This window comes from Tursiops truncatus, chromosome 15, assembly GCF_011762595.2.
Source record: "Tursiops truncatus isolate mTurTru1 chromosome 15, mTurTru1.mat.Y, whole genome shotgun sequence".
NCBI lineage: Eukaryota > Metazoa > Chordata > Mammalia > Artiodactyla > Delphinidae > Tursiops > Tursiops truncatus.
The window spans coordinates 7,004,690-7,019,828 of NC_047048.1; the positions used below are offsets into that span (position 1 = coordinate 7,004,690).

Sequence of the window (15,139 nt, forward strand, 5' to 3'; positions counted from 1 at the left end):
GCAAACCTCACACAGCATTTACTTGTCCTAATAGCCACATTAAAAAAAAAAAAAACTACAAGGAGGGAATTCCCTGGTGGCCCAGTGGTTAGGACTCCACACTCTCACTGCTGAGGGCCCGGGTTCAATCCCTGCTTGGGGAACTAAGATCCCGCAAGCCACGAGTGAGGCCAAAAAACAAAAAAAAGAAAAAGTACAAGGAAACAGGTTAAGTTAACTCCAGTCATCTACCCGTTTTAGCCTGTAATCAATGGTTATCAATGAGATCATTTGCGTACCTTTTTTTTTTTTTCCTACTAAGTCTTCAAACTCCAGTGTGTATTTTCCACTTACAGCCTGTGTCAGTTTGCACCGGCCACATCTCAGGAGCTCAGTGGCATGTGGCTGGTGGCCACTGTATTGGACAGAGCCGCCCAAGAGTCAGGCCAATCTGAGGTCAAATCCCCGCTCCGCCACTCGTTTGCAGAGTGACCCTGGGCGAAGTTCTTTCTTGCCTTCTTCAGATCTGTTCCCATATCTATAAAATGGGCACAACAAGATTTTCTACCTCATTAGGTTGCTGTGAAGGTGAGGTTAGATCCTGACACAGAGCAATTACTTAATAAATGCTAATCACCATTGTTAGCAATTTATGGTAAATATATGCGACCTGTGAAGCAGAAGTTCAGTCAGCTATTCATTAGCATCAGTTCCTCTTCTCAGCTCCGGCATTCTCCCCACGGGGCGTCCGAGTTTCTTGCTTGCCTCTTCGGGGGCCCCTTCCTCCTCCAGCCGTCTTGACCGGTCTCCCGGGCGTCCCTGCGTCAGTGTTGGGAGTAGCTTCAGCTGCAGCCTGGGTAGAACTATCTGTCACAACCATCAGTACCAAGCATCTCTTCCCTCTGCCCCGGGAGACACATACGAACTTATTGTATGTTCACTTATGCATTCAATAAACGTTTATTGGGTACCTTCAAACCTCTCGGCATTGGGGTAACCACGAATAGGGCATGTCCTTGCTCTCCGATTCCGGGGGGCACATAGGATGTTGGTTCGTTCTTTCATTCAGTAAGTATTTATTAAATGAGAACTCTTTGCCAGGCACTGTGCTACGTGTTGGCGCTGAGATAGTGAGTAAAGATAGACATGGTCCCTCGCAGGGGCGCTTATCAAATAATCACAAAGATGAATATAAAAGTGCAATTGTGGTAAGTCCTGGGAAGGAAAGGTACCCAGAGGTAGTCAAGGAGGTCTGTAGAGTCTTCCTGAGAAGGTAGCAACCCTTGAGCTGAACTCCGCTAGTTGCACAGGAATGGGTTAGAGAGAGGGAGAGGGACACGTTCCAGCACAGCATGTGCAAAGGGCCTGGGTTGAGCAGGAATATCTGGTAGGCAATGAGGAGAGGAGTCTGAGCAAGGTGAGGTCTGCAGGAGGAGAGGGGACTACAGCATGGGATGACAGAGTCTGCCCAGGAGCTACGGCCTCGTGACTCCGGCCCCCTTTCCCTCAGCCAGGGACGGGGTGGTTCAGCCCCAACTGCACAGAACGTTGCCGCTGCCAGCCTGGCGGTCGGACGGAGTGCCAGCCCTATAAGTGCGGGACACATACAGCGTGCCAGCTGAAGAGTGGCCAGTACGGATGCCACCCCTATGGTGAGACCCTCAGGCTGTTCCCACCTGTCCACGTGGGTGTGACTCCAGGGTCCCCATCCCTCCCTCGACCAGGGGAGCCCGGGCAGGCCACTGGGTGGGTGAGGTGGGCCCTGGGGCCTGGCCTGGTGAACCAGCTTCACATGTCCCCGGTGTCCCCTCGGCAGGCACTGCCACCTGCTTCATCTACGGAGACCCTCATTACCTGACCTTCGACGGGAGGCACTTTAGCTTCATGGGCAAGTGCACCTACATCCTGGCCCAACCCTGTGGCAACTCGACGGGTAGGCCCCTGGAGATGCCCCCCGACGGCCTGGGCGTGGGGTCTGAGATTAGAAGAGCTGGGCATGGGGCGCACTGGCCGGCAGGAAAGGGCCAGAGCCGCTGGCAGGGGCAAGATGGGAGCAAGGCCGGCGGTCGAGCAAGGGATGACACGTCCATCCCCAAGCAGGACTTTGTGAGGACCAGACCATGGGGAAAATGCGGGTTAGGACTCCTCTCTGGATCCGTCGCTTCCTTGGCTGGCTTGGACTAGGGAGTGCCTGGCAGAGGAGGTCCCTGTGCCCTGGGGGGACAGATTCGTGGCACACAGCCCCACGCTGTTCTGGACGACGCCCCACTCCTGCCAGGGTCCTTCCTCCCCTCTTGAACCGTAGAGCCGCCACCTTTGTGGCCCTTTATCCTCGCAGGGCGCAGGGCCGGTTGGGGGTGGCACCCTCAGTGGGTGCTCAGAAATGCTTCTGGAATGAGCCCCTGGGCGCTCTCCGCCCCTCTCCCTGCCCAGAGCCATTCTTCAGGCTGACGGTGAAGAATGAGGAGCGAGGACAGGAGGGCGTGTCCTGCCTGAGCAAGGTCTACGTGACTCTGCCCGAAACCACCATCACCCTGCTCAAGGGCAGACACACGCTGGTGAGTCCGTTCTCCACTCAGCCCTGCAGGGCTGCCGGCCTTGGCTGTGGCCTTGTCCCGCCCATCTCCTCCAGAGCATTCCACGTGGAGCAGAAGAGGTCATTAGCGTGGCGGTGGGGATCTGGGAGTCCGCTGGGGGTCCTCCTTGACCCCCGGATCTGTCTCTCAGTCTCTTCCCTCGGCCCCGCCTTCCAGGTTGGGGATCAGCGAGTCACCCTCCCAGCCATACCTTCTAAAGGCATCTTCCTGACTCCAAGCGGGCGATCTGTGCAGCTGCAGACGGCATTCGGTCTGCGGGTGAGATGGGATGGTGACCAGCAGCTGTCTGTGAGCGTGCCCAGGTGAGGGGGCGACCCAGCGAGGCAGCTACCACTCCTCCCACCCTGCCCCTCCCTCTCCCGGGACCCTCCCATCCCCGGCCCCTGCCATCCCAGGCGCTAATTCTCAGTCGTGGGTAGGAGACACCTAGCTCAACGGACAGGCCTCCCTTTGGTTGAGGAGGGGGAGGAAATGGTTTCAGGGCAGTGTGATAGTAGCAGGATATATACACAAGGCTTTGGGAATGTTCTAGAAGGGGTTGCTAATGAGTCGTGGGAGCCTTCAGAAGAGTGGTCCCTTGACTGCAGTCTTCAAGGATGAGTAGCTCCTCAGATGGCCAAACAAGGGAAAGAAAGACTATAGAAATAGTGAACAGTCATTGCGAGGGAAAAAGTAGAATGTCTTAGGGCCAGCAAGAAGTTTGTTATGGCTGGAAGATGAAGTGTGAGCAGAAGAGGACGAGGGGAGACGTCAGGGTGGCTCGAGAGTGAGAGCTTGGGGCCCTTGCGTGCCTGGTGCCTGGCGTGGAACCCTTGTTCCGAGTCTGCACCTCTGCATCCTCCACCCGCCTCGTGCCAGTGGCCCCCGCGACTCATCTCCTCTCTGCTGTGGTCCCTCAGATGCCGGAGGCCCCTTCTCTCCACTAACGCCTCCTCCTCCCCTCCCCCCGGCCCCCCCGCAGCACCTACTCTGGCAAACTCTGCGGTTTCTGTGGCAACTATGATGGAGATAGTAGCAACGACAACCAGAAGCCGGATGGTAGACCAGCGCGAGATGAGACGGAGCTGGGTATCAGCTGGCGGGCCTCGGAGGATGAAGACCACGAGTGAGGGCCTCCCCGCCTCTGTCTCCACCCTCCTGCTCCTTTGCCCCTTCGAGGAACCAAGAATCCCGACTGGCATCACCCCTTTTCTCCTCTGCTGCACACCCCCACGTCTGTCATTCTTCTCCCCGCTCCCATTCCCAGCAGAGTTCATTGCCACCACGTTCACCCCCAGCCCCACCATCAGTTAGTCGTCCCCAGGCGACTGTGGGCAGCCCCGCCTCTTGCTTGCCCGGCTCCAAGTTTTCCCGCCTCTTGGTGTTCAGATGTTCTCCACTAGGGGATGCCGAGAGCCGGGAGACTGTTGGGGCGGGCTGGGCGTGGAGGTGAGCCTCGGTCCTTAGGGCGTTTGGGGTGGGTCTCTTCCAGGTGCCAGGAGAACCGGGCATCTCCCCCATCTTGCGACACTGCCTTGCAGAACACTGTGTCAGGGCCAGAGTTCTGTGGACGGCTCACGGTCGCTCACGGACCTTTTGAGTATGTGCGGGGGCCCGGGGTGGGGGGACAGGAAGGGCCATGGCGGGGGGACCAGGTCCTCTGTGGCAGGAGGCGGGAAGTTCTGCCCCCTCATTCCTTCTGACCTGGCCTCTCTCCTCAGGGCCTGCCTGCCTCACCTCAGAGCCTCTTCCTTCTTTGACAACTGCGTGTTTGACATGTGTAATTTCCAGGGGCTGCAGCAGATGCTGTGTGCCCACATGTCGGCCTTGACCGAGACCTGCCAGGATGCCGGCTACGTGGTGAAGCCCTGGAGAGGACCCCAGTTCTGCCGTGAGTTGTACCAAGATGAAGGGCCCCTTCTTTCAGACGCAAACGCAGTGGAGGGCCGGCGGCATCTGAGAGTGGTGGCACAGGCTGGGCGGCGCCCTGGTGGAACCCCTTTGCCTCCACACTAGGACAGGGAAATCTGCAGAGTCAGAAACATGCACTGAGAAAATCACACGGTCACCTGCAAACTCAGAAAGCCTTCCCAGGGTTTGCTCCCAGCTGTGGATTTTCCAGGCAACACTTTCAGCCTGCATCCAGCTTGGTTTTGTTACCTCTGATTTGGGCCCTGACGACACTTTGACCTCTTTTTGCTCTATTAAAGTCTTAATTAAAGCTCTTTGGGGGGAAAAAAAAAAAAAAAGAAAGAAAGCTTTCCCAGCTACCTGAAGGTACGGGTATGCAGAGCAATGCGTATGTGTGTAAATTCACACCCAGGTCGAGGGATGCACACGTAGAATACACAGAATGTGGGTACAGTACAGACTGGTGGGGGGGATGGCGCGTCACGACGGCCCCACAGCCCCTGGGCATGGCCCAGCCCTCTGGGGAGCCTGCTTTGGGGCCTTGATGGGACCACTTGGGTTCCCTCTGCTCCCCTGCACCCTCCACAGCAGTGCCGCTGAGGCTTCTGGGTCAGTCTGCTCCCGTGGTCCTGCCTCTTGGCGGTTCCCTGCAGGCCCCCTTCCAGGCCCGGGACGTGGAAGCTGAGCTCCTCGGTGGTTTCTCCCAGTCACTGTCTTCTTCTCGAGATGGGGCGGAAGCCTCTAGCCACCGGCCTTCTGAACTCTGGGCTGGGAGCTGCCTCTTTCCTCTTTTCCCCATCCCGCCTCACCTGTGCTCCCCCCCTCTGCCAGCGCTGGCCTGTCCACCCAACAGCCGATACACCCTGTGTGCCAAGCTGTGCCCCGACACCTGCCATTCCGAGCTCTCGGGCATGGCCTGCCAGAACCGCTGCGTGGAGGGCTGTGAGTGCGACCCGGGCTTCGTCCTCAGCGGTCTCCAGTGCGTCCCCAGGTCCGAATGTGGCTGCCTTGACCCCACGGCCGGCTACTTCAAGGTGAGCCGCTGGGGCTGGGACTCTCTCAGCCCTGCAGCCAGAAGGCACTCATCCCAGCTCTGAAGTCTACGGCCAGCTCATGGGCAAGAGAGAAAAAGCAGGGGGAGGGGGGAGGGGCGGGGGGGCGGGCTGGGATTAAGGAACTTCGGGCTTAGGTCTAATTTCCCTTTTTCTTTCTTCAGTTCTAGTACTTTTCATCCCTGCAGACCGGGATGGAGTCACAGCACAGTTATTTCCCACGCTGCCCAGCAGAGCCTGGGACCCCTAGTTCTCTCCCCTCCTATCTTCCCCGCCCATCACATCCCTGAGTCACTTTCCCGGTTTCTCATCCTCTGAAGGCCCAGGCATGTCTGCATCTCACCTGTACTCTCTCTCTCCTACTGAGGGTCCCTTTCTCTGCTGAAGGATTTCAGCTGCTACCTGGGCCCCGTCTTCACCATCTTCTCAGAGGCAGCACTTGGAGCTAGACTCTCACCCTTGAAACTTCTCTCTCTCTTCCTTTGCCCGTCCCTCACCCGAGGCCTGGGGTGACACTGATGTCCATCCCAGCCCCCTCCCACCTGGTGTCCCCTGGGCTCTCCCTGCTCGGTGCCGCATTCCAGGCTGGCCCACGGAACTCTCCTCGTCTGCGCTTTGCTCTCTCAGTTTCACCTTCTTTTCAGCCCTTCCCCGCTGCTCTGCCTCCCAGGCACTATGCCTGTTAGCCACTCTCACCTCCTTTGAGGCCCTGTTGAAATGCTGCTTCTTCCTCGAAGGCCTCCTGAGAAGCATCTCTAAGCTCTCGCGGCGAGTGCCGATCGCCTGTGTCAATGGCACGAAACTCTCCCTGGGTGCCCTGATTATCGTCTTTGGGTGCAGAGTGTGTTGGACCACGTGATCTATCTGTTTACATGTTGACTGCCCTCTCTGGACTGTGAGTTCTGTTAGGGCAGGGACCTCATCCATCCAGCTCATTACTGAATCCCTGACGCCTGGCACAAGGCAGATGATAACTGTCTGTTGAACTAGTGAACAAACAAACAGTGGAATGACTGAACGAGTGAGCGGATGCCAGGGTTTTGCAACCAAGCCTGGAGCTTTGGGATGACACGAATGCCTTCCTGGTGAGCAGGCCGGTGATCTGAATAGCAGTGCTAATCGATCAGGGGATAACTTATTTCCCTTCCTTCGGTCCGTCCGCCAGGTAGGGGAGCGGTGGCTCAAGCCAGGCTGCAGACAGCTCTGCATCTGCGAGGGCAGCAACAGAACTCGCTGTGAGCAGTGGAGGTGCCAGGCCCAGGAGGTGTGTGGTCGGCAGGATGGCATCTATGGCTGCCACGCTCAAGGTGAGCAGTCGAAAGAAGGTGCTCATGGGGGCTGCCCATGTGGCCTCGAGCAAAGGCATGGTCCTGTCCTAACGCAGAGAGCTGGAGCATAACCAGGGGGCTGGAAGGCAATTGCCCAGAGCCAAAGCCGCGTCTTCAAGGACCCAGAGAGTGAGGCTGGGGCGGTCCCTGACCTTGACCTCTCCAAGTCACACCAACCACCCCGTTGAGCCGTGGGTACCATTCCAATGTGGACTCGCCAAGATGGCAGCTCATGGTCAGTGCCTCTCTGAACGCCATCTCCTCCTGCCCAGGGTCCGCTACCTGCACTGTCTCGGGGGACCCCCATTACCTGACATTCGACGGAGCCCTGCACCACTTCATGGGCACCTGCACCTACACCCTGACCCAGCCTTGTTGGTTGAGGTCCCCAGAAAATTACTTCGTCGTGAGCGCCACCAACGAGTTCCGCGGCGGAAACTTGGAGGCCTCCTATGTCAAAACCGTCCAAGTGCAGGTCTTCAACCTCAGAATCTCCATGATCAAAGGCCGCAAGGTCATGGTGCGTGCCTGCGCCGGCCTCCCCGGCCCCACCCCCAGCCCACGCTGCATCTCTTCTCCGCGTCTCCTTGCCTGCAGGCCCTGTCTGGCAGACGCAGCCCCAGTTTCTGAGACACCCCCGCCACCCCCTCCTGCTCCCTGGTCTTGGCCTCGTTGTTGTCCTTGTCCCAGGCGCCTTTCCCTACAGTGTCCTCCCTGCCTCTGTAGCTGGATGGTCGCCGGGTGGCCCTGCCCGTGTGGCCTGCACAAGGCCGGGTGAACGTGAGGTCCAGTGGCTCCTTTATCCTCCTCTACACGGACTTCGGGCTTCAAGTTCGCTATGATGGGAACCACCTGGTGGAAGTGACCGTGCCCTCCTCCTACGCTGGCCGGCTCTGCGGGTTGTGCGGTGAGTTCCTAGGGCACCAGCAGGTGAGGCCGGGGTCATGGGCTGGAGCCTGTCCCGGTCCTGCTTATCCACACATCTGATTAGGCGTCCTTGGTGCTTGTCGACCTCTTACTTGGTTGAAGGTGTCGTGCGCTAGGGTAGGCATGAAGGGAAGCCGAAGATGAAGGAAGAGAAAGGGCTCATCTTGGTTGGTTGCATGAAGAGGGAGGGATGCTTCTTGGTCCCGGGGCTGAGTTCAAGGCCTCTGCTGACTGTTCCGTCCTGCAGGGAACTTCAACAACAACAGCCTAGATGACAATCTGCAGCCTGATAAAAGGCCTGCGGTCAGCTCTGTGAAGCTGGGGGCCTCCTGGAAGCTAAATGAGTTGTCTGAACCTGGGTGAGCCGGAACGGGGGCGGGGTGGGGCGGAGCCGGACCAGGGGCGCAGGCTTGGCGGGCAGCCTGGAGGTGTTCCCTGTGCATCCCCAGTCTTTCCTGGAGCTGATGACTGATCTGTCTCTTGGGAAGTCCACCCTGAGATCTAACCTTGTGCTTTCCTGCTGCATCTGCTGACCTTACTACTTGAGGCCATCACTGTTCTCCTCTCCCGTCCTTACTCCCCTCCCTGTTTCCCTCTCCACTTTTGCTCTGGCTTTTGGAAAGCTTCCTCCAATCCTAAACTCCTGTCCTTTCCCCTCCTCCTCTGTCAGCTGCTTTGCTGCGGGTGGCGGGCCCCCCAGGTGCCTGGGGAAGAAAGTGACGGAGGCCTGGAATAAGAACTGTGATATCTTAATGAACCCTCAGGGTAAGCCACGCAGGGGGCCCCTTTTTGCTCCCCGGGGGCAGGAGACAGAGGAGGGGCACTGAGCAGGGAGGGAGGAAGGGTGAGACAGGAAGTAGTGGCCCTCAAGAGGCAGGCAGAGGGAATGCAGAGGCAGTGGTCACCTGGGAACGCTGACGGATCTGTGGCGTTTTTTGCATCTCAGGCAGTAGGTTCTCAATAATTACGGGTTCTGATGGAAATGGATGTTGAATTTGCCCCAGAGCAGCCGCGTGGTTCTGCTCCCTCCCCAAGCTTAGTCTCACCTACGTTTCATCCAGGACCCTTCTCCCAGTGCCACGGGGTGGTGGCCCCGCACTCCAGCTTCACCAGTTGCGTGTACGGCCAGTGTGGGACCAAGGGCGACACCTCGACCCTGTGCCGCTCCCTGCAGGCCTACGCGTCCCTGTGCGCCCGCGCAGGCCAGGCCCTCGCCTGGCGGAACACCACCTTCTGCCGTGAGTGACCTGACAGCCAGGGGGAGTCCCGAGAGCCCTGCCCTCTCTCCCTCTCCCTAAACTCTGCTCCTTCACTCTTCCCTTCGCAGCCCGGCCCCCAGGCCCCACGTGGGACCCTCCTCTGTTCCCGTCTCCCCGCGTCCGCCGCAGGGGGCACCGTTTCATCCCTGGTTCAGATCCCACATGCCATGGGGCGTGGCCCCCAAAAAAGTTCTGATCTCATTTGGTTACTGCCTCCTTCCCTTCTTCCCTAGGCCAGCTCTGTGACCTTTCTTCTTTCCCAGAAACGCTTTTTTTTTTAATTGTAGTAAAACATACAGAACATAAAAATGACCATTGTGACCATTTTTAAGTGTCCGGCGGCATTGAGCGCACTCACCTCATTGTGCGACCATCACCACCATCGCCCCCAGAACTTTTTCATCTTCCCAAACTGAAACTCTGTCCGCATTAAACACTGTGAGTCCCCGTCCCCTCCCCCAGCCCCTGGCAGCCACCATCTACTCTCTGTCTTTGTGAATTCGAAGACTCTAGGGACCTCGTCTAAGTGGAATCACACGGTATTCATCTCTTTGTGACTCGCTTATTTCACTTAGCGTTATATTCCCAGGGTTCACCATGTCGTAGCGAGTACCAGAATTTCCTTCTTTTTAAGGCTGAACCATATTCCGTTGTCTGATTGGACCCCATTTTGTTTATCCATTCGTCTGATGGACGTTCCCAGGAACTCTTTTTTTTTTTTAAGAGTTTTTTGATATGGACCATTTTTAAAGTCTTTATTGAATTTGTTACAGTATTGTTTCTGTTTTATGTTTTTGATTTTTTTGGACTCGAGGCATGTGGGATCTTAGCTCCCCAACCAGGGATGAAACCCGTACCTCCTGCAGTGGAAGGCCAAGTCTTAACCACTGGACCACCAGGGAAGTCCCTCCCAGGAACTCTTGATGCCCCAAGGTCAGAGAGCTGGAAGTCACTCTTCCTTCCTAAACACCGATTTCTTCTTAGCTCTGAACTGCCCACTGGGCAGCAGCTACAGCACCTGTGCCAACCCCTGCCCGGCCACCTGCCTCAGCCTGAGCGCTCCATCATACTGCCCGTCCTCGCTGCCCTGTGCCGAGGGCTGCGAGTGCCAGAAAGGCCACATCCTGAGTGGGACCTCCTGTGTGCCCCTCAGCCAGTGTGGCTGTACCAGCCAGAGGGGCTCCTACCACCCGGTGAGAGGCCAGACCACAGGGGGTGCCCTGCCCTTCCCAGCTCCCCGAGTTTGGGGGCCAGAGGGCTCAGAGCCTGAAAAGGGGCAGGGTGGGCCAGTGCTGGGGGCTGAGGGGCAAATCAGAAGCCAAGAGCCTGAGGAAGGCTAGCGATGGAGGCGGGCAGCCAAGGGCAGCGAGCCTCATGTGGGCCCTGGGGTGCGGGTGGCTCCGACCACCTCTGGCTTCCAAGTTTCTATCGGTTCCACTGATGCCTGCGCCCCACAGGTCGGGGAGAGCTGGTACACGGACACCACCTGCTCCAGGCTCTGCACCTGCTCCGCTCACAACAACATCTCCTGCCTCCAGACCGCCTGCGAGCCTGGCCAGATGTGCGGGTCCCGGGATGGGCTGATACGGTGCCGGGCGGCAGGTAGGCCTCCACTGAGTGTGGAGGAGGACCTTCAGCCACCAAGGCCAACGCTCCCCAACTCCCCCTCTATCAAGAAGGGCTCCTTGGGGTTCACTCACGGTTCCCCGTGGCAGCCGTGGACTTAGACGGGATAGTAGAAGTCTCTCCCTGGCCGAATGACACCTGCCCCACCTCCTCGTGTCTTGACTCTCTTCTTTGTCTCCTTCCCTTCTGAGGCTCCCTCTCCTCCCATCCTTTCCTTGAGGCAGGGGAGAAGGCCTGTTCTCGCTAGAGGCTGGACCACTCCTCAGCCACCTGTCTGCCCTCCAGGGATGGGAGAGTGCCACCTCCGCAACGCGTCCCACTACGCAAGCTTCGATGGCAGTTACCATGCGGTCAGGGGCACCTGCACTTACGTCTTGGTGAAAATATGCCACTCCACCGTGGACCTGCCTTTCTTCAAGATCAGTGGCAAGAATGGGAAGCGGAAAGACCAGCCCCACACTTTCTACCTCCGCCAGGTCCACGTGGACATCTTCAATACCCTGGTCACCCTGAAGAAGGACCAAGTGCTGGTGAGCGAGGCCGGCGGGGAGGACATGGGCTCTGGGGACGGGGCTCTGGTCCTTCTTCCTGCTCACGGGTCCTGCCCTCCTCTGTAGATCAATGGCACACGGGTCACCCTCCCGGCGACCACCCAGATCCGGGGAGTCAAAGTCATTTCCAGGGACGGCTACACCGTGCTCACCATCAACATTGGGGTGCAAGTCAAGTTTGACGGCAATGGTTTCCTAGAGGTCGAAATCCCCAAAGCCTATTATGAAAAGGTGAGGAAAACACCTGGGTCTCTTCGTAGGGGGAGTCAGCCTGCAGGGAGGGGGGCGCCTTTCTCTTAAAGGGGATGCCGACAAAAAATGCCCTCTGCCATCCCTGGCACTGAAGATCTTTGGATCCCCTCTGCCCACACAGACCTGCGGCATGTGCGGGAACTTCAACGGCGAGGAAGAAGACGAACTATTGATGCCTAATGACGAACTAGCCCTGGATGACGTCATGTATGTGGACAGTTGGCAAGACGAGGAGATCGACCCAAAGTAATTGTCCCCGAAGAACCTCTGCCTTTGCATAGGAACACGAGTTGGGATTCTAGACCGTATGGCCCACCTGGATGGGAAGACCAGAGTGGTCCTTTGTGCGTGTAACTTGACAGGCAATGGCGTCTGGGTCCCAGGAACCTATATGGGGAAACGAGAAAGTCTTCCTGTCTTGGCTTCGAAACGTGGGAGGAGACCGAGGCCACATGGAAGGCTGGCCAGAGCTCAGGCCAGCTTCCCGGTGAAGACAGGAGGCGTCTTCAGGGTGTGGTTTGGGAGCGCCAAGTCATTATCATAGATGAGGCAGTGGCTGTCCCTATGATGACGCCCTTTCCCTTCCCAGTTGCCAAGAAGATGACAAGAAGACTGAAGCAGAACCTCAGGAGAAGCCAAACACGAACTGCCGGGCAGCTGACCTGGCAAGAGCCCGGGAGCAATGCCAGGCGGCTTTCCAGGCTCCAGCCTGGGCGAAGTGTGCCACCCGCGTGATTCCCAGTCCCTTCCTGCTCAGATGTACCCACAGCCTCTGTGAGTCTGGAGGCCTCAACCATGCTCTCTGCCAGTCTCTACAAGCCTTCGGGGCCGCCTGCCAGGCCCAGGGGATCAAGCCTCCGATCTGGAGAAACAGCAGCTTCTGCCGTGAGTGTGTCCTCGGGCCGCCCCCAAACTGCTCCCAAACCCTCTTTCCGTCTGTGTATCTCCGAAAGCGCCCCCATTCTCCATTTCAGTTGTTCCCGACCTATTTCTGACCTCATTTTCTCTGATGTGGACCATTTACGGCAAGCTCTTAGCTAGTGCCCCACATCACCAGGACCGCACGGGCTGCTTGTCAGCAGCTCCTTTCCAAAAGAAATGTGATCGTGTTAGGCCCCTGCACGGCTGTTGCCTGCAAGTCCAAGCTCCTCTCTGAGATGTCTGAGAGATCCTGCAAGCTGTGCCCCTCCCCCACGCCCCTTTCCTGTGCGCCAGCATCACCTGCATCAAACCATCCCATTCTCCACACAGGCCTCGCTTTCCCACACCCCTCCCTGCCTTTATACATACCATGCCCTGCACCCGAAAGGTTCTTTCTTCTCCCCTCCTGGCAGACTCTGAGGCATCCTCCTCTAGCTCTTTCCTTTAAAAAATTTTTAAAAAAATTATTATTCACATACCATACTCTTCTACCCTTTAAAAGGATACAGTTTACTGATTTTCAGGATCTTCACAAAGTTGTACAACCAGCACCACTATCTAATTCCAGAACCTTTTATTTTTATTTATTTATTTAGGCTGCGCCGGGTCTTAGTTGCGGCGTGCGTGTGGGTTCTAGTTCCCTGACCAGGGATTGAACCCCGGGCCCCCTGCTTTGGGAGCGCAGAGTCTTACCCACTGCACCACCAGGGAAGTCCCCAAGAACATTTTAAATTTTAAAACAGTGATTACGGTGTTTTTCCTATGTGATGCATTCCTATGGTTCAAAAACTTTGAAAGTATTAAAAGGTCCCCAGTGAAAAGTCTCCCTCTCGCCTGACCCCAGGGGCCCTGGTCCCAGCCTGCTCTTTTCAGCGTCTGAGTATTTTTCCAAAAGTCTTTTATTTCTGCACATACAGACAAATGCAAATTTATTTTCTGTATTTTCTTACAAACAGCAGACGGGACACAGTAGTTTGCACTTTATTTTTTTTCACTTGACAAACTAGCTTGGCGGTCCTTCCCCGTCAGATATGTAAAGAGTATCCTCATTCTCTTTTGCAGCTACGTCATAATTCATTTATCATAATTTATTTAACTAGTCTTCTAGCGATGGACTTTCTAGTTGTTTCCAGTCTTTGGCTATTGCAAACAGTGCTGCAAGGATAACCTCATGCAGATACAATTCTCTACGTGTGTGTCTCTTATCTGTGGGATAAATTTGTAGACCTGGAATTGTTGGATCAAGGATTGTGTGGATTTGTGCTTTTGAGAGATGTTGCCAAATGGCCTTCCATAGGGGTTGAGGAATTTACATTCCCACCAGCAACATACGAGAGTGCCCATTTCCCCACAGACTGGCCAACACACAGCATTATCGTGCTTTTGGATTTTTGCCTATCTGATATGTGAAAGATAAAAAGAGCCTTAATTTGTATTTTTCCTATTATGAGTGAAGTTGTGCATTCTTTCCTATGTTCGGGAGCAATGTGGATTTCCCTTTCTGTGATTTCTTCGTACCCATTCACCATTTTTTCCACTGGTTTGTTGGTCTTTGTTGAAATGTTTTATAGATGTCCTTTGTCTGCTGCAGAGAGTAGCCCTTCATTAGTGCCATGAGTTACAAAAATTTTGTCCAGGTCTCTTTTTTTCATCTTTCACTCTTTTTTACCATGCAGGAAAAAAAAAAAAATATATATATATATATATATATATATATGTGTGTATTTGTGAGGTCAAATATAATAATCTTTGTTTTATGGCTTCTGCAGTTTGAGCCTTAGTTACAAACGGCTTCCCCACTCTGAAGTTAAAAAAGAATTTGCCTGTGTTTTGCTCTAGTATTTGTATTGTTTCTTTTTTTTTTTAAATTTAAATGTTTGATCCATGGGGATTTACCCTGGTGTGGAGGATGAGAACTGAATCAACTTTGTGTTTATTTTTTCTCAGTATTATTAAATGACCATTCTCTCTTTTTCCACTGACTCAGATGCCATGATTTATATTAAATTCCCACACGTATTTGGATCCCTCTCTGGGCCTTTTTCTCCGCTTCCACTGCTCCATTTATCTTCATTTACCAGCAGCACAATGTTGTGGTCATTGAGAGTTTAGATAGTGTTTAGATTTCTGGTAAGGACATACACTACCTACTGCTGTTTTTTTTTTTTCCCAGTTTTTTTTTGGTTTGTTTTAGAATTTTCCCAGCTTTTCTGCTTTGTTTAGATCCTCATTTCCACATTAATATCATCTTGTCCTATTAAAAAACAAAACAAAATCCTGTTGGTGTATTTTGGGGGTATCGTATTAAATGTATAATTAGGGAGGGACTTCCCTGGCAGTCCAGTGGTTAGGATTCTGCGCTTCCATGGGGGGCACAAGTTCGATCCCTGGTCGGGGAACTAAGATCCCACATGGCGCGTGGCGCGGCCAAAAAACTAAATAATAATTAAATTAACTTAGGGAAGACTGACATCTTCCCATCTGTGAACAGTTCCATTTGTTTGCAACTACTTCTACTTAAAGGGCTTTATTTAGCTCCTCCAGCACAGTGGATACCTCCCTGCCCTGTGCTCCTGTCACACCTCGTACACACACACGCCAGTCACATGCTTACTGACCAGATGCACCAGGGTCGCGCTGCTGCGGCTGCGGGCTGACCCCGGATTCCCACGCTGAGCGGGGAGAACCAGTTCTTGCTCTCTTCTGTCCTCGGAGCCAGCACACAGCCCACGCTCAGTCAATGTTCCCCCCCCCCCC

General features: G+C 55.2%; 1 protein-coding gene and 1 long non-coding RNA gene across 13 annotated transcripts in view; one reads left to right on the plus strand and one right to left on the minus strand.

Moving 5' to 3' along the window:
• The window catches only part of ZAN (zonadhesin), a 32,165-nt gene that overhangs the window by 10,518 nt on the left and 6,508 nt on the right, over positions 1–15,139 (plus strand). For all 12 annotated transcript variants that reach the window (XR_012325986.1, XR_004522135.2, XR_012325987.1 and 9 more), the window contains 20 exons: positions 1,490–1,631; positions 1,796–1,912; positions 2,413–2,537; positions 2,733–2,878; positions 3,538–3,681; positions 4,048–4,155; positions 4,277–4,446; positions 5,298–5,500; positions 6,684–6,825; positions 7,119–7,366; positions 7,573–7,753; positions 8,021–8,132; positions 8,444–8,538; positions 8,835–9,011; positions 10,017–10,225; positions 10,490–10,634; positions 10,944–11,188; positions 11,276–11,440; positions 11,583–11,707; positions 12,051–12,346. Coding sequence is in view for 5 of the 12 variants with exons in the window: in XM_033840287.2 (XP_033696178.1) it covers positions 1,490–1,631; positions 1,796–1,912; positions 2,413–2,537; positions 2,733–2,878; positions 3,538–3,681; positions 4,048–4,155; positions 4,277–4,446; positions 5,298–5,500; positions 6,684–6,825; positions 7,119–7,366; positions 7,573–7,753; positions 8,021–8,132; positions 8,444–8,538; positions 8,835–9,011; positions 10,017–10,225; positions 10,490–10,634; positions 10,944–11,188; positions 11,276–11,440; positions 11,583–11,707; positions 12,051–12,346 (3,295 nt within the window). In the remaining 7 variants the exon portion in view is untranslated. The remainder of the gene's footprint in view (positions 1–1,489; positions 1,632–1,795; positions 1,913–2,412; positions 2,538–2,732; positions 2,879–3,537; positions 3,682–4,047; positions 4,156–4,276; positions 4,447–5,297; positions 5,501–6,683; positions 6,826–7,118; positions 7,367–7,572; positions 7,754–8,020; positions 8,133–8,443; positions 8,539–8,834; positions 9,012–10,016; positions 10,226–10,489; positions 10,635–10,943; positions 11,189–11,275; positions 11,441–11,582; positions 11,708–12,050; positions 12,347–15,139) is intronic.
• Positions 7,748–15,125, minus strand: LOC141276457 (uncharacterized). Its single transcript, XR_012325992.1, has 3 exons — positions 15,001–15,125; positions 12,752–12,824; positions 7,748–8,024 (listed from the first exon to the last, which is right to left on the minus strand). It is a non-coding gene; the product is annotated as an uncharacterized lncRNA (long non-coding RNA).